The 24,323-nt window shown below is 39.3% G+C and overlaps 2 protein-coding genes across 3 annotated transcripts; one reads left to right on the forward strand and one right to left on the reverse strand.

Moving 5' to 3' along the window:
* The first annotated feature begins 1,493 nt into the window (after positions 1-1,493).
* On the forward strand, positions 1,494-9,475 carry LOC103705234 (protein IMPAIRED IN BABA-INDUCED STERILITY 1-like). The gene is made up of 9 exons (XM_039127516.3): positions 1,494-2,380; positions 2,907-3,191; positions 3,348-3,665; positions 4,800-5,027; positions 6,383-6,480; positions 6,992-7,103; positions 7,195-7,713; positions 7,800-7,932; positions 8,731-9,475. Exons 1-9 carry the CDS (start codon positions 2,018-2,020, stop codon positions 8,754-8,756), a joined length of 2,082 nt encoding a protein of 693 aa, XP_038983444.2. The 5' UTR covers positions 1,494-2,017; the 3' UTR covers positions 8,757-9,475.
* Positions 9,476-13,661: 4,186 nt separating this feature from the next.
* Positions 13,662-20,660, reverse strand: LOC103705235 (uncharacterized). Of its 2 annotated transcripts, none has more exons than XM_008788877.5 (11): positions 20,120-20,660; positions 18,877-19,004; positions 17,782-18,073; positions 17,249-17,335; positions 16,631-17,146; positions 15,729-15,864; positions 15,454-15,616; positions 15,213-15,341; positions 14,916-15,110; positions 14,139-14,261; positions 13,662-13,919 (listed from the first exon to the last, which is right to left on the reverse strand). In XM_008788877.5, the coding sequence occupies exons 3-11, from the start codon at positions 18,047-18,049 to the stop codon at positions 13,806-13,808; spliced, it is 1,731 nt and encodes a 576-aa protein (XP_008787099.2). In that variant the 5' UTR covers positions 18,050-18,073; positions 18,877-19,004; positions 20,120-20,660; the 3' UTR covers positions 13,662-13,805. The 2 variants fall into 2 exon arrangements, with proteins under 2 accessions (XP_008787099.2, XP_038983439.1); XM_039127511.3 differs by having other exon boundaries at positions 20,461-20,574.
* Between the last annotated feature and the right edge of the window lie 3,663 nt (positions 20,661-24,323).

The following is a 24,323-nucleotide window of genomic DNA, read 5'->3' on the forward strand; positions in this document are numbered from 1 at the left end:
TGCATGCACAAAATTCTCTTATTTATTCAAGAACACAAGTGACCATTCACAGGCAGTTTAAAATATATGCAATTGAAAAGTATCATTCAATAAACTAACTTGATATTCTCCTGGCACCTAAGCTTAAAGAAAAATATCTCACCTAATCTTGACTCCCCCTTTTTGGTCATGACCAACTTTAATCAACTTGATTTCAACAGAAGCACAACACAAGTGGTGAAGGCACTCACTAGCTAATTAGCCAAAAAAACTTTTATGTTCTCATATTCTCAAGAAGAATTCAAACCACAAAGTGCATCCTCTTGTTAATCCTGAGTCCGACAACCCATTAATCCAAATCCAATAAGTGCAATGAAACTTTTAGGACAGCTAAAGCTTGATAATGCTCTTAAAAAAGCAGCAATCACCATCATTTGTGGGCTGGATTTCAACTTAATCCACCCAAGATTTTGTGGCAGGTCCACCAACAGTCATGTGGCTCTTGTGGGTCCCAATGGTTGAAACAAGACCTGGCTGAGCCAAGATTTCCTTTCCAATTTTGTGGGTCCCATGCTCAGTGGTGTCAGCTGTATGGAAAGGAAATCTTGGCTCAACCAGGTCTTGTTTCAACCCTCTTTCCCTCCCTCTTTCCTCAAATCTTTCTTCCCCAGATAATAGATAATAGGACCTCTTCTTCTCACTTTGACCTAGCCTTCTCTTGCCTGCGCCTTGGTCGCCATTTCCTTTTATTTGCCACTTGACCTTTTGTCAACAACTACAGCTTGCGAGCTGGCCAGGCTGCCAAGCATTGCCTTATTAGTTGTTAGGATTTATTTAAACCACGTAGGTGGTAAAAATTCTTGGCTCATAAGCCTATCCACTCTTGTGACCCAGCAAATATTCCGAGTCCAAACTTGTTCACAAGCCAATCCTCAATTAAAAAATTTGAGCCTGGCCTATTCATTTAACACGGAAGTTTGGGGAAGCTTGGTATCGAATCAATTTGGGGCTTAAATTTGATGCTAAAAGCTTAACCTATAAATGAGACAAGTTTAATCAATCTAAGACAAACAAAAATGGAAACATGTTTTGCCTCTTATCCAGCATTAGATTCATTTAATCATATTTATTATATCTTCATAATTGAATGCATTCTGTCTGGAATGCAATTTCTATCAATACTATAACAGGGTTTGCATCTTTCGCATGGAAAAAAGGATTCCTTTTCTTTTGTGCAAATCAATTGTTGGATCTCATAACTATCATTTTGAGATCTATGTAGATGAGTGAATAAAAGAGCCCGAATTGTGCTGGGATTTACGTGGGATGCAATCTAATAGTCGACATGGCGAAAGAAGATCAATCATCATTTCGAGCAGAAGATGGAACCAAATCTAGCATAGAATCCTTACCTGCAGGACTAAAATAATACAAACATAAGTTACCTCGAGAAGTTTTGTTGCATTATTATTATTATTATTATTATTATTAAACCTTACCTTTTTTTTTCCCAGCCTAATAATTAAAAGACATAATTAGTTAGAAAAGTAAAAAAAAAAGCCCATGCAATCCAAATAGCAAATTTTCCATTTCAGATCTCCAACGGCTACATATTTCAGAACCACCCCCTTCTTTTCTCTCTCTCCATTCCCATTATTCGTATGGTACATAGCCAACGGCGAGCACACGGAAAAATCCCCCCATTCCCGCGTTGATTTCGGCGTCGCTCGCCGCAGAGTGAGAATAAAAATCCCACCTTTTTTCTGCTCTCTCTCCTCCCCCGCTAATCTCGCAAGGATAGAGAGGGCGAAAAAAGCGATAGAGATCCTACTTTTGCCATATTTTGGTGGGTCTCGCAGCGCCTCCCCCATCTCCTCTCCCTCCGCTCCTTGCCGTCCTCTCCCCTTCGCCTCCCATTCCCCCGTCGAGATCTCCCGTTTTCTTGAGGATTCCCCCGTTTTCCGGCGCGATCCGGCGCCCATTCTCGTGATCTCAGCCGTTCTTGGTCGCCAGCGCTCCGGCGTGTGCCCCGGCGGTGATGGGCTGCGTCGTGTCGAAGAAGGCGGTATCCGTTACCCCGGCGGTGGACTCGTCGGGCGTCCTGAGGGACCGCCGGCAGGGATCGGGGGCGGCCTCGGCTTTTTCCTCCTCGCGGCGGCACCGGGCCGAGGAGGAGCGTTTGGAGAAGGAGGAGGAAGGGGATCGACGGGAGCCCGGAGACTTTGGGAAGGTGAGCGGGAAGAGCACCGACTCGCGGATCTTTCGGCTGGGGAGTCTCCCCAAGAGTGTTCAAGGGGAGCAGGTCGCCGCCGGATGGCCGGCTTGGCTCAGCGCCGTCGCCGGGGAGGCCATTCAGGGGTGGGTGCCGCGCCATTCTGACTCCTTTGAGAAATTGGAGAAGGTAATGAGGAGATCATTTTAACCCTTTGCATGACGTTTTTTTGTTGTTGAAGAAAAAAAATTCACGTCATTGATAAATTCAAATCTAATATGAGCATTATGATAGAGAGATTTATTTTTGCTTGTGACGTATTTGAAGTAATCCATTCCAAAAAATGTGGCCTTTTACTCTGGTATTGATCTATTGGTGGTATTATTTTGGAAAATATTGATGTGCGTGGATGGTGAGTTAAAATTTAAAAGAAAGTGCACCTTGGACACTTAAATTATTTGACCTTGATCACATATCAATACCATCTTTTTCCCGTAACTGTTGTTAAAATAGAGTGGGAATATATGATACATACCCTGGGAGGTTGTTTTTTGCGCATGTCCATGATTTTGTTGTTCTTGTATGGGATCATTGGGATCGCTGTAGGTTTTGCTTGTGGCTAACTCTAGCAGCTACTTCATCAAGATATTTTACTTTGCTTCTTTACATTGTTTATTTGCTGACTAGTTTTGTTAAATGTCTACTGCATATGAAGATTGGGCAAGGTACCTATAGCAGCGTATTTAGAGCACGCGATCTTGACACGGGAAAGATTGTTGCCTTGAAGAAGGTGCGGTTTGACAATTTTGAGCCAGAGAGTGTTAGGTTTATGGCAAGGGAAATTCTCATACTTCGCAGGCTTGACCATCCAAATGTTGTCAAATTGGAGGGATTGATTACTTCACGGATGTCATGTAGTTTATATCTTGTATTTGAATATATGGACCATGATCTTTCAGGACTGTGTTCTTCTCCAGAGGTCAAATTAAGTGAACCACAGGTTTGTCCATGTTGATTAAATATGTATAGTTGAGTATCTGCCTAAATCGACATGTCTTCTTTTGCTACTAAAACAAGGATTTTGTTTTGATAATTAGAGCCGTTACTGAGCAGTATATTGTTTTTCTCTTCATTTTTCCTTTATTTAATTTTGTAGATCAAGTGCTACATGCACCAGTTACTCTCTGGGCTTGAACATTGCCATTCACGTGGTGTCATTCATCGTGACATCAAGTGCGCCAATCTTCTAGTTAGTAACGAAGGAATTCTGAAAATGGCTGATTTTGGTCTGGCAAACTTCTGCAGACCTGGACATAAGCAACCACTAACCAGCCGTGTTGTGACTCTATGGTATCGACCACCTGAACTTCTGCTGGGTTCAACCGACTATGAAGTAACTGTTGATTTGTGGAGTGTTGGTTGTGTATTTGCTGAACTTTTTCTCGGGAAGCCTATCTTGCAGGGAAAGACTGAGGTAATCAGCTTAAAGTTTCTGGTTCCCTTTCATTTAATCCTAGTCCATTATCTGAGAACATCACTACTTTATTTCTTTTTACTGTTCATTCATTTCTTGTTACTGTTGCAAACCATGGGGGGAAAATGTAATATTCATGGCAATGAAGATGAAAAAACAATAGGATATAACAGAATTGGCAACTTGGATGAAGCAGCTTCTCTTATTAATCATCATGGTTTAAGAGAAAAAAATATTGTAGAACAATGTACAAAATGCTACAAAAAGAGAAGAAATCATAAACAAATATAGTTCCTAAATAGTTCCTACTATATTTAGGAAGTCCTCGGAAGTGATAGCTTTTTACTGCCATACTTTCCTTGAGGTGGCCTAGATATTTCAACTAATGCGACATATAGAACCTCAAAACTTATAGTATCAAAAGTTGCCATATTTACAGCTTCGGAGCTCGAAGTGATAGGTATTGCAATCTCAATGCGAGTAGAGTGTGCTAATGGAAGCTTTGGCCCCAAAGACTAAGGCCAACTTCACATTTGATATGCTTTAGAACCATCTAATTATAGTCTTCTTGTTAAATGATCAATAAGGTGGATTTTCAATTTAAATGCTTTATCCTGGATTTTAGCATTCTAACACAATGGAAACCATCCATTTTTATATCCACATAATGCAAAGGTTAGAGACCACCAACACACATGATTTTTGAGTTTTAGTCATTTTTAGCAATATAAATCATTATCAATGGTGTGGATCTTTGATTTGGATAGAGTTGAGAGAAGCATATAGCCTCTCCTCTCAAGGAGAAGAAAATTGCATGACTCACTGTGTGTATGTTTCTCATTTGACAAATATGACCTGTAAATAAACTTTAGGAGGAAAAGGTATTAGGGATGAAGATTCAATATTATTACAAAATTTAGTACCATAGTGGAACTTAAAAATGGCATGAGATCTGCATCAACCTCTAACTCTTGCACATTTATGCATCATTTAAAGCAATGATGTTCTTAATTATGATTGCTTATCTACCCTTTTTGAATTCTATGAAAAGGATCCTTCTTCTGCAATGAAACTAAGGCTATTTGTAACTTCGTTATTGTGATCTAAGATTTAAAATTTTTTTCTCCATTTTAGGTTGAACAGTTGCACAAAATTTTTAAGCTTTGTGGTTCCCCTTCAGATGAGTATTGGAAGAAGTCCAAGTTGCCTCATGCAACAATTTTTAAACCCCATCATCCCTACGAGAGTTGCCTCCAGGAGGCATGCAAAGGTTTACCAGCAAGTGTTGTTCATTTGTTAGAAGTTTTTCTGTCAGTTGAACCTTATAAGCGTGGCACTGCCTCAACTGCTCTTGCTTCTGAGGTAAGCATCACATAGACTTGCTTTACATAAAATCCTTTGTTTGATGCTTAGCCTTTACACTCATTTTCTATCTTTTTTTTTAATGTTTTCTTTTCTTTTGGGGGAGTGGTGAATTTGCTTAACATGAGTGGGTTGCTCTTGTGATAAATTGTTTCTTGACAATCTTTTTTTCCCATTTTGTGTAAGTCAAAAAAGAAAACAAAAAAAATATGATATAATCTATGAACTTTAAAACTAGGGCTCCATGTCAAAGCTCAGATGGTTATGCATTTAAAAGTAAAAAAAAACATTACTAGAGTAACTTTGAGACACCCCATTGATTAGTATAGGCTTCCACATCTTGTGCAGAATGTTTTTTTGATTGTCTGCATATGATATTCACTCACCTAAATTTCCAAGATAGCAGATTGTCATGGTTGTTTTATCCAACATAAAGGATGAACATTCTTTTCATCTAATATGTATCATCATACTTTTACATGTCCAAGAGCATAGCTGCTTCTAGTTGTTCATAATAGAGACGTCTGAAAAACCAAAATATGATATGCCAAAACTACAGGAGTGATGGTAGCATAGAGAACTCGTTGATCTTTTGACTAATGTATTCTGATTCAATGTCACTATTCCATTCAATTATAACATGTCTAAAGATAGTATAAAGAACATTGAAAAGGTCACAATGGTAGTATTAATTAATCTACCCTTTTGTACTTCATAATTGGGGCATAGATAAAGTGACATAACTGCATTTGTGGCCTCAACCATCTTGAGCACATCCAGACTGTTTCTAAACAAACATAAAAGTTCAAGGATGTTACAACATTCCATAGCTTCAGGCCCTCCACTGACTTTTGGTTAGAAAATCATGTGCAACCTTTATGGCACTTTATATGTAGCACAAGCTTACAACCAAGTGAAAATTTTCTCTTCATATATAGAATCTCAAGAGACTACGATGTCCAGGAGATTCAGCTCTTTGCTTTATCAGAAATGGGAGTACTTATTGCACAGAGACACAGGAAAAGAAGGATAACAAGTTGCAGAATTCCACAAGCTAAGTATAGAATGGGCCAGGATAAGTATTTTGGCCTTCAAAAGCAAGGCAGACATGAAATGTTTTTCAATGCTAAGTGATGTGTTTGATATATTTAAGATCAAATTTCTTCTCTTTTGCTGTTTTTATATGTGAAAAGGCACAATGCATCAAATTAAATATTGATGTATGGAGCCACCTATATTAGCCTATTTCACCTGATCTTTTATTTATGATTTCTTCCAGACTAAAACTGTTGAGGTCTGTTCTGCTATGTTGTGGTTGTACTTACCATTTGTTGTTTCACTGTGTTCTTGTGCAGTATTTCACAACAATGCCCTATGCATGTGAACCGTCAAGCTTGCCAAAATACCCACCTACCAAGGAGATTGATGCAAAATGTCGCGAGGAGCTACGCAGGTGAGTTTTAATCATTTATGTATATGAACTACGATATTCTGATTGAGAATTATTTTCAAATGGAAAACTGTGAGTTTTTTTCACAATTCATGTACATTATCCAAGGAAATCGGCTATAATTTACATACTGCTGTTGTGACTTTAAGGCTTATGTTTGCCTATATGACCTTCTGAAGAATCATTTACAGTGACATGAAGAAGTTAAAACCATACATCATTTATAGACCTATCCAATAACCTTCTGAAGGAAAAAGACCTCTATCATTTTATGTTAGGATTATGGCAGAAAGATCTCCCTTTCTCCTATGTGAAAAACGCAAGTGTTCCAGAAGCTAAATAAAATCAGAAACTTGTTTTAGTTACTCAACAAAAAGATTCTTAAGGCCTTTCATGTTCTCAAAGCTTGATCTTGGTTATAAGGCGTTATTTCAGTAACTTCTTCTGTCTCCCTTGGTGTATAACAGCACTTCTTTTCAGCAGCCATTTGATCAGTTCTTTTATACCACTTCAGGACAAGGGTCGTCAGTAGAGGGCATGGAGTAAAAGCAACAAGAAGACTGCCAAGAACACAGAGACTTCTACAAGAACCAAGTACGCTAAGTAAAGTAGCAGATCACCCAGAGGTATGTTTCTTTTTCTCCCCAACTAACAGGTTTGAGTAGTTGGAAAAAAATTCTCAGGCACAAGTTAATTAAGAGAACTTTTCTTTTCCAGGAATCACAGATCAATCCTCATGGAGTCAATAAAAACAATTTAAAGCAAGACCTTCCTAGAATAAATGGTGACACTAGATTTTTCGTAGATCTGCATCCAATGGCAGCAATGAATCCTCCAAATGAAAGGCTGCATGTAAAGAACAACTCCCAGGAGGAATATTCTTTCTCGGGGCCCTTGCACATTTCTGCTTACACTGGCTTTGCATGGGCAAAAAACCAGAAAGAAGGCCATGCGCATGTTAGATCTCACTGTAGATCTAACTCAAGAAGCCATCTTTCTGGTGCAGTCGCTCCATCTAATAACCTGCAAATCAAAAACAGCGGTGACTTGAAAGGACAAGCAAATGGAAATGGTTATGTGGCTTGTTCTGATTCCAAAGGACATGAGCCATATGCATTAGCAAAGCAAGCAATTTTGAAGAAGTGGGCACAGTTAGAACGACCAGACTCATTTGATTCCTCCGACATGTTCCATTTGCAAGATCTGTCAGAAGTGTCATCAAATTATAGCAACTTGGTAATGCTGCAGTTACTCTAGCAGTTTATTTTTAAATACTCTGTCAATTCAGTTGGTCAATTAACTTTTTATTTGAAATTTCTTAGGGCTATCTTAATCAAGCCGACAGAGTTGAGTTTTCGGGGCCTTTGTTGTCTCAATCACATAAGGTTGATGAACTTTTGGAGAAGCATGAACGCCACATCCGCCGGGTAGTTCGTAAATCATGGTTACTTAGAGGTAACTTGGAAATCCCATTCTAGGACTTATGGTTAGCATGTCATACATTTATTCTTTTGGTTATTTTAAACATGTGATATATAAAGAAACATAAGATTAAAACCGGCCTTAGTGGTCCCTAAGAGGTAACTTGGAAAGCCTATGTTAAGAGAAGTTATACTTAGCATTTCGTACATGTATCCATTTTGTAATTGCAAAGGTATCTTAAGAAGCATGATATAAATAACCAGCCCTAGTCCATTGGGATGGATTTAAGCAACCATGGAAAGTTTGACCGTATTCATTCTTACTAGTTATCCAAATCCTCTCATTTCTCTTCTTTAACCCTTTTAATTTGAATCTAAGATCCCTTAATCATGTTGGGTAGTTCTTTTATAGTTTATACTCCTTGGGTTTTACTGCAGATCCATCACATCCTCCTGATCTATCACATGTCTGCTTTACTGCCCTTCTTTTTCTTATGTCTCTGTTTTTCTACCCAACTAAAATATAAGCTAGTCTAACCTAGAGCATCTTGATTCTTAAAGAAAGTTACAGCAAACCATTAAAATGAAAATGAATCTTGAGAGGGCTGTAGTCAAAAAAGGCTCATAATCCGCATGAAGTTATTGTAGAAAACTCACTCCTGGTATTCAATATATACTCATATGCTATCATATTACATCTATATGATGATTCCATAGCATCTCTTTGTATAAGTTGTTAAGCTCCTTGAGACTGCTCGAGAATTTTTTGCTCAGCATGTATTTTGCTATTTTCTTGGAAGGATATTGATTTTTTTTTTTGCCAAATTTACAGGGGCAGGAAAGAAGCAAGGAAAGTAGAAAACTGAGGCATGCTTTTTCTAGTAGAACAGAAATCATACTGAAACTGACGGCTTCGTCATGCGTGCCAGAGAACTAACATCTGTCTGAGCTCAAAAATGATGTCGGATGTGTTAGATAATGTATTCAGAGCGTTCCCCCAACTGTTGGGTGAAATGAAAGCATTCCATATGAAGGTGCTCTACTTACCATTTCTTAGCTGTTGACATGAAGTGTGGTGGCAAGAAGCTGGAGCCCACAACAGTCCTTTCAACTCCCAGCTAACTGGGTTGGTGGTGATGGCAAGCATTTCTGGCATCCCAGGAAGGATCATGCAGTAATTTTCAGAAAAGTGAATTCCTTAGTGATGTAGTGATGTCATGGTGCTTGGAAAATGCCCCAAGGAGAGGCCAAGTTTCTGTAAAGATCATTGTATAGATTTGAAGGATAAGCATTTTTTTTAGCGTCACCCAGATAAATCGAATTTGTGAGTTATGGTTAATTGCTGAAATATGTTGCCAATTTGTTGATACAGCAATCATAATTCAAGCTGATTTAGATGTTGGCGTCAGGTAGTGCCTGCATGCATGCTGTTTGACTTCTAAAATGTATCACTTGCAGGCATCGCCCTATTCAATGCTGGCATTGTCAGATTCTGAAAAATTCAAACAATTGCAGTATCAACATAAATGCGACGGTTTGTGAAAAGGATAATAAAGGTTACAGACATTTGTAGATCATTGTCTGATCTCATTTCATTCTTATGCAAGATGAAAGTTATAATATGAATAGCCATGAGAGTTGCCTCCATGTGAATAACAAGTCTTATGCTTTGGTTGGTTTTTGAAAATCTCAATCGATGACTTTCAGAATTCCTTGGTCCTGCTCCATATGACTAGGTATCCCTGAAATTATACACATTAGATATAAAATTATAAAATGGAAAAATGATATTATGCAGAATTGTTCTGCCCTTTCAGTATGCTTTCTCAGTTTGAACCCTGGTTCTCATCTCTGCTGGGTTCTTGGCCTAGGGTTTTGTTTTGCATCACAAGGCAATAAAAGATGCAACAAAAATGGGTGATAAGAATGAGGAAGCATTTCTGCGTCTGACTTAAAATTGTTCAGTGGGATATTTTGCTAGTTCCTTGCTTCGTTTGTTCTGGTTTGCTTGTCATGGGATCAAGAAATTAAAAATTCATTTTACCAGTTCATAAAATTTAATGTTGGTATTAGTTTAGCTTGATGGTAGAGTTTCGTGATGACTACACCAAAGATCTAGGTTAATCCTTGTCTTAAAGCGAGTTCAAAGGGTCATCTAGGAAACATGTTAGATAGCTTACCGTCTAAATATTTAATATTGAATTTTGGCCTGGCTTAAGCTAGGTAAGATGTTTCTTTTTCTTTTCAATGATCCAAATAAAATACTTCGGTGTATCTCAAGTATGAGATACTTACTATTCAGGGAATCAACTGATTATACAATTTTCAGCAGATCAAAAAAAAAAAGAGAAAACTAACTATATTTTTGTCCAGAGTTCTTAACAACACAGGATCTCATCCAAAAAAACTAGTCAGAAAGTATTTTTTGAGTTTCTCAGTCCTTTATAAGTACACGAATCGTCACAAATTTACTTTTGATACTACATTGTATTGTACAATGGCTTTCAATTGACATCCATATTTTTAACAAATAAATTATCAGCTTAAACTTTAAATCAATGTGTTTGTTGTCATGGTACCATTTTATTTTCTTTCTTTCTTACTTCCGTGAGAAAGAGAGTTTGGCATCACTGAAATATAAGTTAATTACTACTTAAGGAATAAACTGACTGTACCATTTTCAGAAGATCAAAAAGACAGAAAACTAATCACACCTTTGTCTAGAATTCTTAATTTACTTATCTTTTTATATTACACCAAATTGTACAGGGACTTTCAGCCTATATCAATATGCTAACAAATTAATTATCAGCTTAACCTTTAAATCAATGAGTTTGATGTTATGGTACCGTTTTTTAGATCCTTCTCTCTCCTTTTATTTTTTCGTTCTCTCTCTTTCTTTCTTTCTTACATCTGTGAGAAAGAGAGGGAAGACCAGTCCACTAGGTTACTAAAATTCAATTTCTTGGAGAAACCTATTCCATGGATTAAAAAGTAGAACCTCATCTGATTGGAAGATGTAACCCAAAGGCTATATCCCGGTTATTGTTAAGCAGGTTTACATAAAGGTCAATAACTGAATAGCTCAATATGTTTATTCTAAGTTAGTTCATAAGATCTTTTGCCAAGTTATTCTTGAACTTGTCAATACTCTGGAGAATGTTGTCACATATTAAGGTGTGTTTCCTTTACTATTCGCAATCCGAGTACCAATATCTGTATGCGTATTTAACATAATCTATCTTGAGAGCATGATGCTAACATGCCGGTTTGTGTTCAAAAAGAGAGAAGGCACATCAGCCTTCATATGGGAGTCCAATTATCATAGTAGTGCACAATCTTGAACTAGACTCCTATATATCCTTGCATATGAGAGAAATGAGGGCATTTGCTGTGGTCTTCAAAGAAGAAACTAACGTTTCTGGAGCATCATTTTCCTCTCTGAGCAAGGGCCGGCCCAATCCTTAGGCAACTAAGGTGGTCATCTAAGGCCCCGGCCCCAAGAAGGCCTACCGTAGGAAAGGCTTCAAAGACAAAAATGAAAAGAAAAAAGGTTCTTCTGTAAGTTCGTCTTAGGCCGCCCCACTGCAGGGAAGGCCTCAAAGACAAAACGACCTTAGGCCTCCAAATACATTGGGCCGCTCCTGCTTTGAGCTTTCTGTTTTAATTACAGCCGAGGCTGTTGGATGTAACTTTTTTTTAAAGATTTTAGTTTGGAGATCATTCCCACCTTTATACCCAAATAAAAAGAAAAAAAAAACCTAAATACTAGAGTAGGAGTGGGCTTGGATTTCAACAAAACAATAAAAAACAGCATTACCATTACCAACTTGCCTTGCGCACGCCCTCAATTGACAATCACATGTCATGTCTTCCATATCTTTACAGTATAGGGTATATACACTAAAAGGAACTATATTTATAAAAAAAAATCATCTAAAAAACCATAGCCATGATCCAATCAGGGAGAGAAATAATTCTCTCAACTTGTTCAACTAAAATCTCTGAACAAAATTTCAAAAAAATAGAAAAATTCACATAAGTAGGGTCTAGGTTCCATTTTCTTTTCGAACTACGAAATTGAGATACAAAGTCTAGTGAACTTTGCTCAAATTCCTTCTCCAGCTAGAAGAGAACAATTTTTTCTCGAAATACTCACGATTGATAAAAATAATCATGAAAAGTTAAAATTCTATGGAAGGTAAATCTCAACTTCTACATCAACTTTATCTTCAACCACTTTACTTAATTCTTTCCGGATTGGGAGATATGCCCAATCAAAATTTTTCTTGAAAAGAAAACTTTATGTTCTAATTGGCCCGTTAAAGAACTTAAACAAGAGAATTTGGCTTTGATGTCTTGGTATGCCGCACCCTTAAAGGATGGCACCATCTTATAGAGTTCAAAAAATTATCCAGTTTTATTAAAAGAAAGAGCATCTCAATCAGATATCGTATAGGTAAATTATGACCTTCTTAAGTTTGATACATAATTTAGCTTCAAGTAGTGAGTCTCACTCCTTGACCCTATCCATGGTCCACATTGAGTCTAGTAATCCTCCTAGATTAACCGTCTATCAAGTGCTCATTATGCATGTCTAGGCCATGCTCAATAACCCCAAGCTGGAATAGCACATCGACTTACCTTATGGGAACCCAAGCATCAAGAATTACTCCTCCAACTCTGTCATGCTAATCCATTGAACCCATTTGACAGGCTTAGCCTAGGTGCCCAGTGCCTGGGCTTTGTTCAGAGCTCACGGGTCCAAATCCGATTGAAATGTCTCAAGCTCCCAGGACTTTGTTCGGAGCTCACGGATCCAAATTCCATTGGAATGATCTAGGATTTCCATATCATTACAAGCACTAGCGAGGCATTCATTTGAGTCGTAAAGTAATTTTCACGCTTAGGAGTTCACGCAGTTACTTGTACCAGGTACTCAAGGATCCCAGGGCCTTATGCCTGGGGCAGGCATTAGGTCTAAGTTTCCTATAAATGCTTCCAACATAACTAACGGAATAATTTGTAACAATCTATGACCTTACCTATTGGAAAAGATTCTAACTAGAAAGTATTATTTAGCTTCTTTAAGCTTATATAAGTATCCAAGATCTATCCAGTGCATAGCTGCAATGGGACTAAACACACACTCATATAGGTCCTCATGTACGTACTCTCCTCAATCAAGCCACAGAGTTCTCACCAGACTAAAGGTCCAGACCCATTCAAATCCAATCACAAATATCACGATCAGCCAATAGTCAACTTAAATAGGCAAGTGCTGTAATATTCCCTAATCTATATGGGCCATGAGTTGGATCCTCTCTTGCACTAGATAGATCTTAAATACTTATATCGAGCCAAGAAATCCAAATTACACCTTTCACGTAAGCTTGCTAGGTAAAGTCTTAGATTGTTGCAAATGATATTGGAGCGAATTTAGCCCATCGCCTATGTAAATTAAGGGACACTAGTGTATTTATTATTGGATTCGATTGAATTTTGTTTCTTAGCTTGATGAGGATGTCAAGACTTAAACATAGGGAGTGTACGAAAACCAGTGCGGGCATATAGTTAGTTCTATATTAGCTATGCACTAGGTAGATCCGGAATACTTATCCAAGATGAAAGAATCCAAATAATACCTTCTTAGCTGGCATTTTTCGGTGAGGTCCTACATGGTTACATAATTTCTGTTTGAGATCTATATAAGCTGAGAAATGGCATGTATCTGTAAGGCTTTATCACCATATTGGAATTGAATTACTGAGGGAATATGATGAGATAGAGAGAGATTATTAATAGATTGCGGTGTTTACATAAAGGGTTTAGCATCAAAGTCTTTTTTTGCCCTTCCAGCTCATGGATTGGGTAAAGAGGCTTGAGCAACAATACTGCACTCAGGCATCAATTATCATCAACTGTCAGAAGAGTTGGGAACTGCCCATGATCAACGAATTCAATCTTGTTAAGTCTCACACAGCACAGGACCTGCTCTGGAAGTTCTTCCTGCTTCTGGGCCTGCATCAGTATTTCCAAGGATTAGTTCTCACACAAAATTTTTTCAGATACCAAGACTACATCCTACAAGATAAAAGCACAGATTAACATGGGTAGCTTAGGTTTCCTTTTAATCCTACTTGTAAATGATTTGATACTGATTATAGAAGATGAAGTAGATCAAATGGACTAATAGAGTCATAGATCATGATGACATCTCCAAACTATGTTAAATATTACCTGGATGGTTAGACCCAAATCAAGAATCCCATTCTTCAGACGATCTCGGAATGATTCAAGACCCTTTCTTGATATGTAGCTGAAGCGATGTACATCCAAGTCGATCTCAAAGTAATTTGGACCCTGCAATCCATATATAATATTGAGCACTATATATAAAACATATTCATTTGAATCTTGAATCGGGATCCTTTGCAGTATGTGTTATGCACCGCGGAGGATGGTGCATGCTTGGATGGGCGACGTGTCGCCCATCTCGGAGATGGATGGCTATCGGTCGCCCATCTCGGAGATGGATGGCTATCGCCCATCTGTCGACCGCTACCATCTGTCTTCGAGATGGGCGACTTGCTGCCCATCAAAGTATGCATCATCTTTTGCAATGGTCTGAACTCTTTTATTACAGCATAGATAACTGGGATGTATGTCCAACTCATGCAGATGCAAAGCTTCATTAAGCATTGGTTATCTTAATATGTAAACTTGTCTGGCACCAGAGAGCCAAATAGGATGCAGAGAAACATGTCGAGATGCTCAATTTGCTGAGTTCGTTAATGCTTTATGTAAGCTACTAAAATTAAACATTTCGCAACAAAAAGAAGCAGTATTTGTTTCCAGATTCAAGCCCTCTACACTACATTGATGACCTGTTTTACTGCTAATGATCCTCAAGCTAATCACCACTAGTTTTATATCTTCAATCAGTCTTTTGCATCACAAAAAGTTCTCAATGTTCTTCCATATGTGAAGTAGAAAGAAGAGGATGCCATTTTATACCTGATAGAAATTGTGTTGAGGGCGTGAAAGCACTGGCTTTTCATTATATGCTTGTATGAGCTTCCTTTCGGCAGAACTTAAATGGAGCTCCTCAGGATTAACCAACCCAGCCAAGATCTTCAACCTTTCTCTATAAGGAACTTGGGAATCCACTGCAAATCCTTTAATCCTTTCAGTTTCATCATCAATAAACCTCTACAAAAGGGTAGATTTTATCAGTTGAAAGAACCAAAAAGTCACCATCAGCTTCTTTTATAATGAGAGCAAATTGTAGAAGATCAATGGAAAGAACCTCACCCTTATGCAATCCTGGAAATTGGAAGAAACCTCTTTCTCATAACATTCAGAAATTTTAAAATATAATACAAGGCTCATTCCTTCCCCATCAGTATCGCCGAGAAACATTGCAGCAGGATAAGTAGGCATCTGTCATGAAAATATAAAAATAGCACAAGCCATATGATTCTAACTATTTATTTCAACTGCTGAAGGTGCAACACTAGACATAAGAAAAGTTTGAGAAACATGTCCAACATACCTGAATATTAACAATCAGGAGTGAGGGAAGTCTGTCATGAGTCTTGACATGCGGAATCTCAATGTGTTGAGCAATATGATTTACTTTGCGTGGGCATACAAACATATCTACACCAATTGGATAGTACGGGGCATAGTTTGGAGCAGGAGATTTCTTCTTATCTCTGCACAGCATTTTTCAGAAAAGTGCTGGTTAAAGGTACAAAAGCAGAATAGAAACTTGGCGATATGCTTAAAACAAGACATATGAATTATACGAATATGAACAATTCATGCCTGAAATAAGTTTCTCCGCGAAGCTTAAAAGTAGAAGGATCAAGAAGAGACCAGCATCCTGCTGTTGGTTTCTCCCCTGGGGAACATGGAATTATGAGCCCTCCTCTTGGACGGAATAATAATCTCTTCGAGGCACCTATTGCAATGCAAAAGACCAGAAATATCGTCCTTCTGAGATTCTAAAAGAAAAGGATATATTGAGAAAAAAATGGTGCAATACACTATCCTATTTTGATCATAATCTTTGCACAACACTGCTATTCTGCCATTATATAAGTGGATGCTAATATATGGAGTGATTTCTAGAAAAACAAAGCAAGAGTAACAACCCAAGAGCATTATTAGAGACAAAGGGTTGTAACTCTCTCAGTAAGATATCAAGACAACCTGGGAACTTCTGTGTGTACTTTACAGAGACTACTGCCTAGATGAACTCAGCCAGTATCAGAAAATAAATATGCTTACTGCATTATCAACAAAATAAAAGGTAAGTTCAACAACACCAAAATGCAATGATGTTCAAAATCGGATGGTGGGCTAGTGGCAGGGTTTGGAGAAAGCATCAGCATTAATCTTCCATGCAAATTATACAAAAAGGTACATGTGAGCCAATAAAGACATTGGAATAACATAATGTTTTGTGATTGTATTAGAAGTATATTCTTCTAGAAGAAGCAATAAAAGGTTTGTGATCTTTGGAAGGTCTATACCAATATTCTGAGAACTTTTTCTATGTATGACTGCATAAATTGAAACTTTTGGCAATTTTAAGCTACATAGTTTCAACTGAAATACTCAAGTTTTTGGGACCTTCCTCATATTCTACTCTTGGCAAATTGAATAGAGATGCTAATAGAAGCATCAGTGGAATAAAGTAAAATGCAAAATGTTGTTGTACTTACAAAATTCAGTTGTATCTTCTCCATCATAAGACTTCCTCTTATAAGAAAGCCTTAAAACTGCTGTCTTCCTTTTTTGACACTGTGGGCTAGCACTTGGCATTTGAATCTTATCATTAAAGCTTACAGAAGGAACTAGCTTACGTACACGAGAAGGCGTCTTGCTCTCATGATAGTTTTCTTCTGTCTCATGTCCTTTGGAACCTTTAAAGCTACCATATGAGTCTACCAAAGTCTTTTTCATTTTAGTGCAAAATTCTGCTCCTTGCCTTCTGAATCTGGCTTCATCAACCTTTTCCATAGAAAGCTTGTAACGGTGTGGGCTTATCATTGCAAGCCTATCGAGATCTTTAAGTTCATCTTTGCCACAGTTTCCCCCATCTCTTTTGAAATATCGTTCAACAGCCAGCGCTATCGGAGTGCTACCACAAAACTCCTCAAACTTGCACATGGCATCCACAAAGGCATTTTCATACTGCAGCTTCTGAGTCCCAGTTGCATTTGCAGATGGCAAACAGTCTGCATCTTGAAAACAATCAGGTCAGATAAAATTGGAAGGACCATTTAATCAACTCTAGCAAATAAGATAACAACAGAGATTATGCACATAATACACTCTACCTCCATGGACGCTTCTGAAATCATCATCATCATCATCAGATTCTAGAATGCTGACAGAGTCAAACCATGCATCCTCTTGGCATAACCCTGCGTTGATTTGAGTCGTATGTAAGACTCGATGAAAGAATGCACAATGCAGTGTACTACATGACAAGATCAGTGTAATATGGTGATCATATGTGGCCATCCTATCTTGTTTGGATCCTTTTGTTGGCAATGAGAGCCATGTAATTTTACATGGGTAGGTGATTGCATCAGAGAAACAACAATTGAACCCTCCATCATTTCGAGCGAGGTTGGCACTAGGAAAACAACACAGAACCAAGAAGGTGCTAGTGATAATTGAGATACAAAACAAATGAGGCACAGGGAAACAAATGCATCTGCTTGCTATGTTTTCTTTGATCGTGAAAAACTCGAACATAGCATTCTTAATTGCAAAGAACCTACCGATCGAAGCAAACAATATATTAATTTGAAATCAAAATTTAACTACAATCATGCATGAGTTGTTATAAGTGTTAGCAAAATACCATTTCCATCCATCTGACTATGGTGCCATTGCATCTGAGTAAGATGGAATGTCAAGTTGGAAACCTCAGATTTTCGATGAGTCGTCGTGGCAGTCTCCATACGAACAAACTCGCTAAGAGCAAAATCTGCCAAGCAATTTCCATCACCAATCTGGGATTTGGGTGCATCAGGATCTGAAGCAGAAACCCTTCCACATAATTTTCTGGATCTAGGAGGGTACTTCTGTGCTCTAGGCCTACTGTATGATTTGGATACGCAGGCACCCATGATGATTGCTTAGTCTTGCGGAGCCTGCCAGCAACAACAGAACTATCCTTCGTTTAATATTAAAACATCGAGGAGAAAGCCAGGAAGAATCATAAAAACTTCTTGAGAAGAGGGGCCTTCCAAGTATTCAGTCCATGGAGGAGAATATCAGAACAGGTAGATTATTGATTGAGTTTATTGTAAAGAAAGTTATTGTACATAATCAGATGATCTAAGGTTATTATAAAGATATAATTTAACTTATTTCCATCCAAGATATTTGTTGTTTCCATTCAAACAGATGGTTAAGGAAAAGGAGCAAACTGCTTTTACAAGGTTCTATTGCAATGTCCGACAAATTTATGTAACTATCGAACTTATAATGCTGCAAAGATAGCACAAATTTAGACTATGTTACAGTAATAATTTACATCATTCTACTCATGTTTATGGCTGCTGAAATTATACTGGCCATTCCATGAAGTATGAACTTTTTAGCCCCCTTATGGTAGAATATTTTGCTCCATGTTTCAGATGTTTCAATAATATCTAATCAACTTGGAATTCAGTATCAGGAGTGCAGTAGTCATTCTTTGTGTGTCTTTGCCTTTGGATTTGCATCGTTGACATTTTCTAAGAGTCAACATCATCCTGCAACTTGGCAGGAAGGTTTTTCCCAAACTAGGTGCAACCAATTTTTCAAACATACAAGTAAATTTAAATCCAGTGAGAGAGCATCCTTAGTTATGAAAACAGAAAATATCAGAAGTATGGAACTGAAACAAAATGAGCACTATAATTTAGGTATGATGCAAAAATTTCACCAGGCTATCGATACCTAGGCTTACCTCGCCCTATGTGATGGAGCGGCTACCAATGAAGATTCTTTTCTTTACTTCTCTTTTCTTTTCTTTTTTTTTAGAAATAATCCATCAATATGTTCTGAAATGCAAGAATCCTCATCATAGTTCTCTTCCTGTATAGATGAGTTAGTACCTATCTTGAACAATATATCAACCAACCTACCACACTAATATCATGTAATGTGCAAATGATTTAAATGCAAAGAGGAAACAAAGAACCAGATGATAATTACAAGACAAACCAGTGCTTGTGCTAGGCTTGGTGAATTTAACTATAAGAGATAACAAAAACCACCAAATGTAGCCAGAAGGGGGCAAAAAAGAAACCACATTGAATTAAATCCAAACAATCAAGTCGAGGCATTCAGATTCACCAAAATTCTTCAGCAAAGAAAAGAAACAGGATATTTAATTCAATTCCATAAGAGGGGTCGCATTGGCATGGTCATTTGTCCCTCTTTTTGGAAAGCTAAGCTTCTGGGATAAAACAGCAAGATGGGCTACCTTGGACCGGTGACAAAATGGCATCTCACCTTCAAAAAAAGTCTATACATATATACCAACCCAAACCAAAAAAGAAAGAAAAATAGAATTACATAGAAACAATGAGTGCTAATTATATCACATACAATATATTGGTCTATTGCTTTGAAATGATACCTCACATTAGGATCCCCTTTTTTATTGACTAGAAAACCTTGCAAATGGTTCTATTAAGGAGAAAAGAGTTTAAAAAGTCTGACGTTAGGATGAGACTGTAATAAAGGAATAATAATAATAATAAGGATGAGTTAGAAAGCAAGAGAAAGCAGAGTAAAGAGGGCCTTGAGGTTGAAAATTTTCAACAAAGAGGAACATTTCAGAGGATTTTGTTGGAAAATTAGATTGTCAAAATACAAAGTAAGGTTGACCAAAAAGAAAAAAAAGCAGAAAGATATAGAAAAGCAGGACCAAAAACATTACAACTCAAAAAAAAAAAGAGAGAGAGAACAATCAGATGAATAAAAACAATTAATTACATGGAAAGTTAATGAAAAAAAATTGAATAAAGCAATGATCCAGGAAGCCTGCACAACCATCCGTAGCATCTAAAGTTGTAACATATTTTAGGCCAGAAACCAGGAAAAAGAAACCACCATGAAAACAGAGACAACGATGCATTTTATGAACAAGAGAAAACAAAGGGAAAGAAGAACTGATCAGGAAAAGTTGACGGAGAGATATAAACCTGTGGGATGTTGGACTACGTCCGCATCAAAGCTAAGAACGAGCAGGTGATGAATGATCCATGTCTTGAGGCAATGCTCATAAGAATTATAATAATAATAAAAAATCTAAGAAAACTAAACAATATATATGTTTCTAAGAGAGAGAGGGGGAGAGAGAGCTCGGAGGCCTCGTTGCCCTCCCTCTCTGCGACTCTCGTCGTGGAGACCAAGAGCCGTCCGTCGGCCCGACGGGATGGCTATAGAGAGAAGAGAAGGAGAGGAAGATGGGAGAGACAACGACCTCCTACCATTTATAGCAAAGAAATATATAAAAATAAATATATATATGACACGACACCACCTGGAACGAGTGAGGTTCGGGAAAATCCAAGACTCCCTCCGTCCACGCGGAGGTGGAGAAAACGGCGGCGGCGAGGCTGTTCTCCTCTCTCTTCTCAGTTCTAGATTACTATACATTCTAAAAAAAACAAAGAAAGAAATCTTTTTTAAAGAAAAGAGAAGAACAGCACTACATGTCATATGTACCACCTATTTTGTAATAACACGACATTTAGGTGTTAAGACCATATATAGTAACGACATGGCATTGTAATTGTCAGCAAATTTTTTTACAAAAATGGCATTGTAACGATATAATGCATGCAAGAGGAATATGGATAGATCTGCTTCAAAATATCAATGGACAGATACCAAGGGAAAAAAAAAGAAGAAGTAATTAAGCATGTGAGTGACATGAAGCACTCCTGTAATGACATAGTGACCTATTTTTCTCCTAGTGTAACATGTGTTTAAGTGTTTGGATGGTGGTTGTTATATGGTCATTATTTCTTTAAGCAAATATGTTATAATATAATATAATCATTAAATAATTTCTTAACTATTTATATAATAATTTTAAAATAGTGTTTAACGTAAAAAATATTATTTTTTAATTGATCATTTTCGCCAATCATGCCATCATTTCCATGATAAATGTTAACAATAGCCATATAAAAGATCATTATAATGGGCCAACAATATTATGGAAAACTTGAATAAGATAATAAAAGCATTATGCCGTAAACAATTGTTTTAAACCATTAGATATTTTGATTATGATATTGTTCAATTTATAATTTTGCGCTTGTCATTGATCACTATCTGCTTCAATTGTAGCAATAGCTCCAAGAAAAATTAGAATCTTATGAAGATAAAAGTAAGTCTATATTGATGGCAGTAAAAGATATAATTTCATGTTTATATACAACATAAGTCGGCAAGAAAGCATATCCCATCATTCATTGTTGTTATTCATCCATCAATTAGTTGGGGATAGAGATTGCATGTGGCAATACAGTTGATCATGCTTCTCTACATGAGCCGCCAATAAAAGAAAATAGCTTTATCCAGAAAAAGAAGGAATAAAATAGCATTTTTTCTAATAATGGCTAGGATATCTAACAGTTGGATAACGAGCCATTATAATTGGATAATTGCGTCGTTGATCCGTTGTTTGCGTTCGGCCGTCTGGATAGTAACAGTAATCGGGTATGGGCTTGCATTAGCTGTTCGTCAAACTCCTGGATATCACTGTCAGGCGATGGGATAGGATATACGAAATCCAAGTTGGCCGCTTTCCTTTGTGGCTGTCCTCTTCTGGGTGCATGCGCTTGCTTTTAGTTTATCTCATCAGTACATAGGGTGGCACGAGATGTCCTTTTGGGCATGACGAGATTGGCCTTTTACCCCTGTTTCTCTTGATCCGTGACCCGTCCTTCTCCTTCGAACTGAGGCTTAGCAAGAATGATGTTATTTATAACAAAAATAAGATTGACATGGAACACCACTCAGTTCCCTTATCGTTGTCCATTAAACTCGGAAAAAAAATCATCTATAGTTTTTGTTTAATTAGTTTTTTTTTTTTTTATGAATGCCATCATTACTTCCCCACCATATTCAATAAATATGTGAGGATCCGTATACGGATATATGTTTAATCCCATATCAGTTATTCACCGAGAAGATCTTAATTCTTAAGTACTTATAGGAGACTAAAGAATCCAAAAAGATACCTTTTGGCTAGCTTTTTTGGATGAGGTCAAATAGTACTTATTAGGGGAAAAACCCTAAGTCATATATCCACAGAGGCGCTCGGCCGAAGAGCGCCGACCGAAAAGCTGCTCGGCCAAGAAGTGCCGACTGGAAAGCCACTCGGTGTAGAGCGCCGACCGGAAAGCTGCTCGGCCAAAGGATGCCGACCAGGAAGGCGCTCGACTAGAGGGCGTCGACCAGAGCGCGCGCCAAGAGGTGCCCCACCCAAAGCTGCTCGGTTAGAAAGTGCCGACCAAAGACAGCGCCAAGGCGCTCTGCTAGAAGGTGCTCGCCTAAAGGGCGCCGACCAGGAGTACTTGAAGCAACCCCGCCACAGGGCGCCCCATTGGGCGACCAGCTCGGCTCGACACTCTTGCCGAGCCGATGCCTTAACCAAATGTTCAACCTCCGCCTAAAGTTCAAGGGACTGACAACTCCTACGGCTTGCGACCTGCCACTATCTCCAAGCCATCAAGGCATAAGATCTTCGCAGGTATTCGGCACGACCTGCCATTAATGCACGAGACTCTCTCAAGTCTCCGATGCACTCAGTCATTTAATGAACACGGCCCAAGACGATCTCCGGATCACTGAACCATCAGAGCGCATGGCTCTACCTGACCGCGGGTTCATTCGGTAATAAATGCACTTACCATCCACAGACCCCAGGCCCGCTACGGCCGGCGGTTCAACCACTCCAACAGGTCCGATCGACCGTGACAACTCCCTGGTTCCGGTCTGATTCGGCCTTATTTTCCACCACGCCATTAATGGGCCAAATCGTGCCCAATTATCACATAACAGGACAAACCTCATGTCACCTCCCAGGTAACCGAATCCTCCTATAAAAGGGAACCTGGGGGGAAGAGGAAAGGGGGACCAAAACGGGAGAAAAAACCCGAAGCTCTCTCTGTCTTCTCCACATACTCTCTTCCCTGCTCTCTCCACATACTTGCCCCCTCTGACTTAGGCATCGGAGGGCCGGCGCCGGGGAGCCCGGCCACCGGCTTTTTTGCAGGACAGGACAGGACTGGACGCACCACCCCTCTTCGGACTTGCACACCCCCCGCGGCGGAGGACGCAGCCGGCAGGCGCACCGCCGTCCGCCCCCTGCAGCAGCGGAGCTCCTCCTTCCCTGGCTTCGCGGCGGCCCCCGGGTCTAATTTCCAGCAACAGTTGGCGCTAGAGGAAGGGCCCGAGTTCGCTACCATGAAGCTAAGAAGCAAAGGGGCTTCCAACGCCTCTCGACGTCCTCCACCAAGCCCAGAATGTTCCGTTCGGAACTCATCACCCCCGGTTGAGCCAGCACCTCAAGTTCGACCGGAACAATTTGATGCCCTGGTGCAGCAAGTGCAGGCGTTGGCTACCGCCGTTCAAAGCTTGCAACCCAGGGGCATCCCAGCAGCACCGCCTCCCCCGGCTCCAGTTCAACTGGGGCCCCCTACTAGCGGGCTTTCTCTTCGAGGTCAGGACTCTCAAGTCCAGGCCTCCCTCTGGAGAGAGCACCCAGTCAGAGATCACGGAGGCTTGCCACAGCCTTCAGAAGCCGAGTCGGTTCCAGGGCAACCTGCACCCAGAGGAACCGCTGTAGCGATCCTCCAGAATGATGAACTCGACAAGAAGGTCGAAAAGCTGGAGCGCCAAATCCAGGCACTCCACGGGAGAAAATCGGGACGTAACGGCGACTTCGAGTTCAATACGAAGTCGCCCTTCTCCCAGGAGATTGAAGATGAACCGGTTCCCCTCCGGTTCAAAATGCCCCAGGTGGAGCCTTACAACGGCAAGGCTGATCCCTTTGACCACCTGGAGAGTTACCGGGTCTTAATGGCCCTACAAGGAGCCTCGGAAGCCATGATGTGCAAGGCTTTCCCGGCGACACTCCGAGGACCAGCCCGGCTTTGGTTTACCGGGCTGAAGCCGAGTACTGTCTCTTCCTTTGAGCAGCTCGGCAGACAATTTGCTGGCAACTTTGCCGCCAACCAGCCCCAGCGGCGGACATCTGACTCCCTCCTTGATATCAAACAAAAAGAGGGAGAATCCTTCAAGGAATACTTGGACCGGTTCACCGCCGCAACATGGGAAGTCCGGGAGCTTGACCAATCAATCGCCATGTCGGCGCTGAAGACTGGAGCC

Source organism: Phoenix dactylifera, chromosome 7, assembly GCF_051530095.1.
Source record: "Phoenix dactylifera cultivar Ajwa chromosome 7, Ajwa_hap1_PhDact_Kaust_v1.1, whole genome shotgun sequence".
Classification (NCBI taxonomy): domain Eukaryota; kingdom Viridiplantae; phylum Streptophyta; class Magnoliopsida; order Arecales; family Arecaceae; genus Phoenix; species Phoenix dactylifera.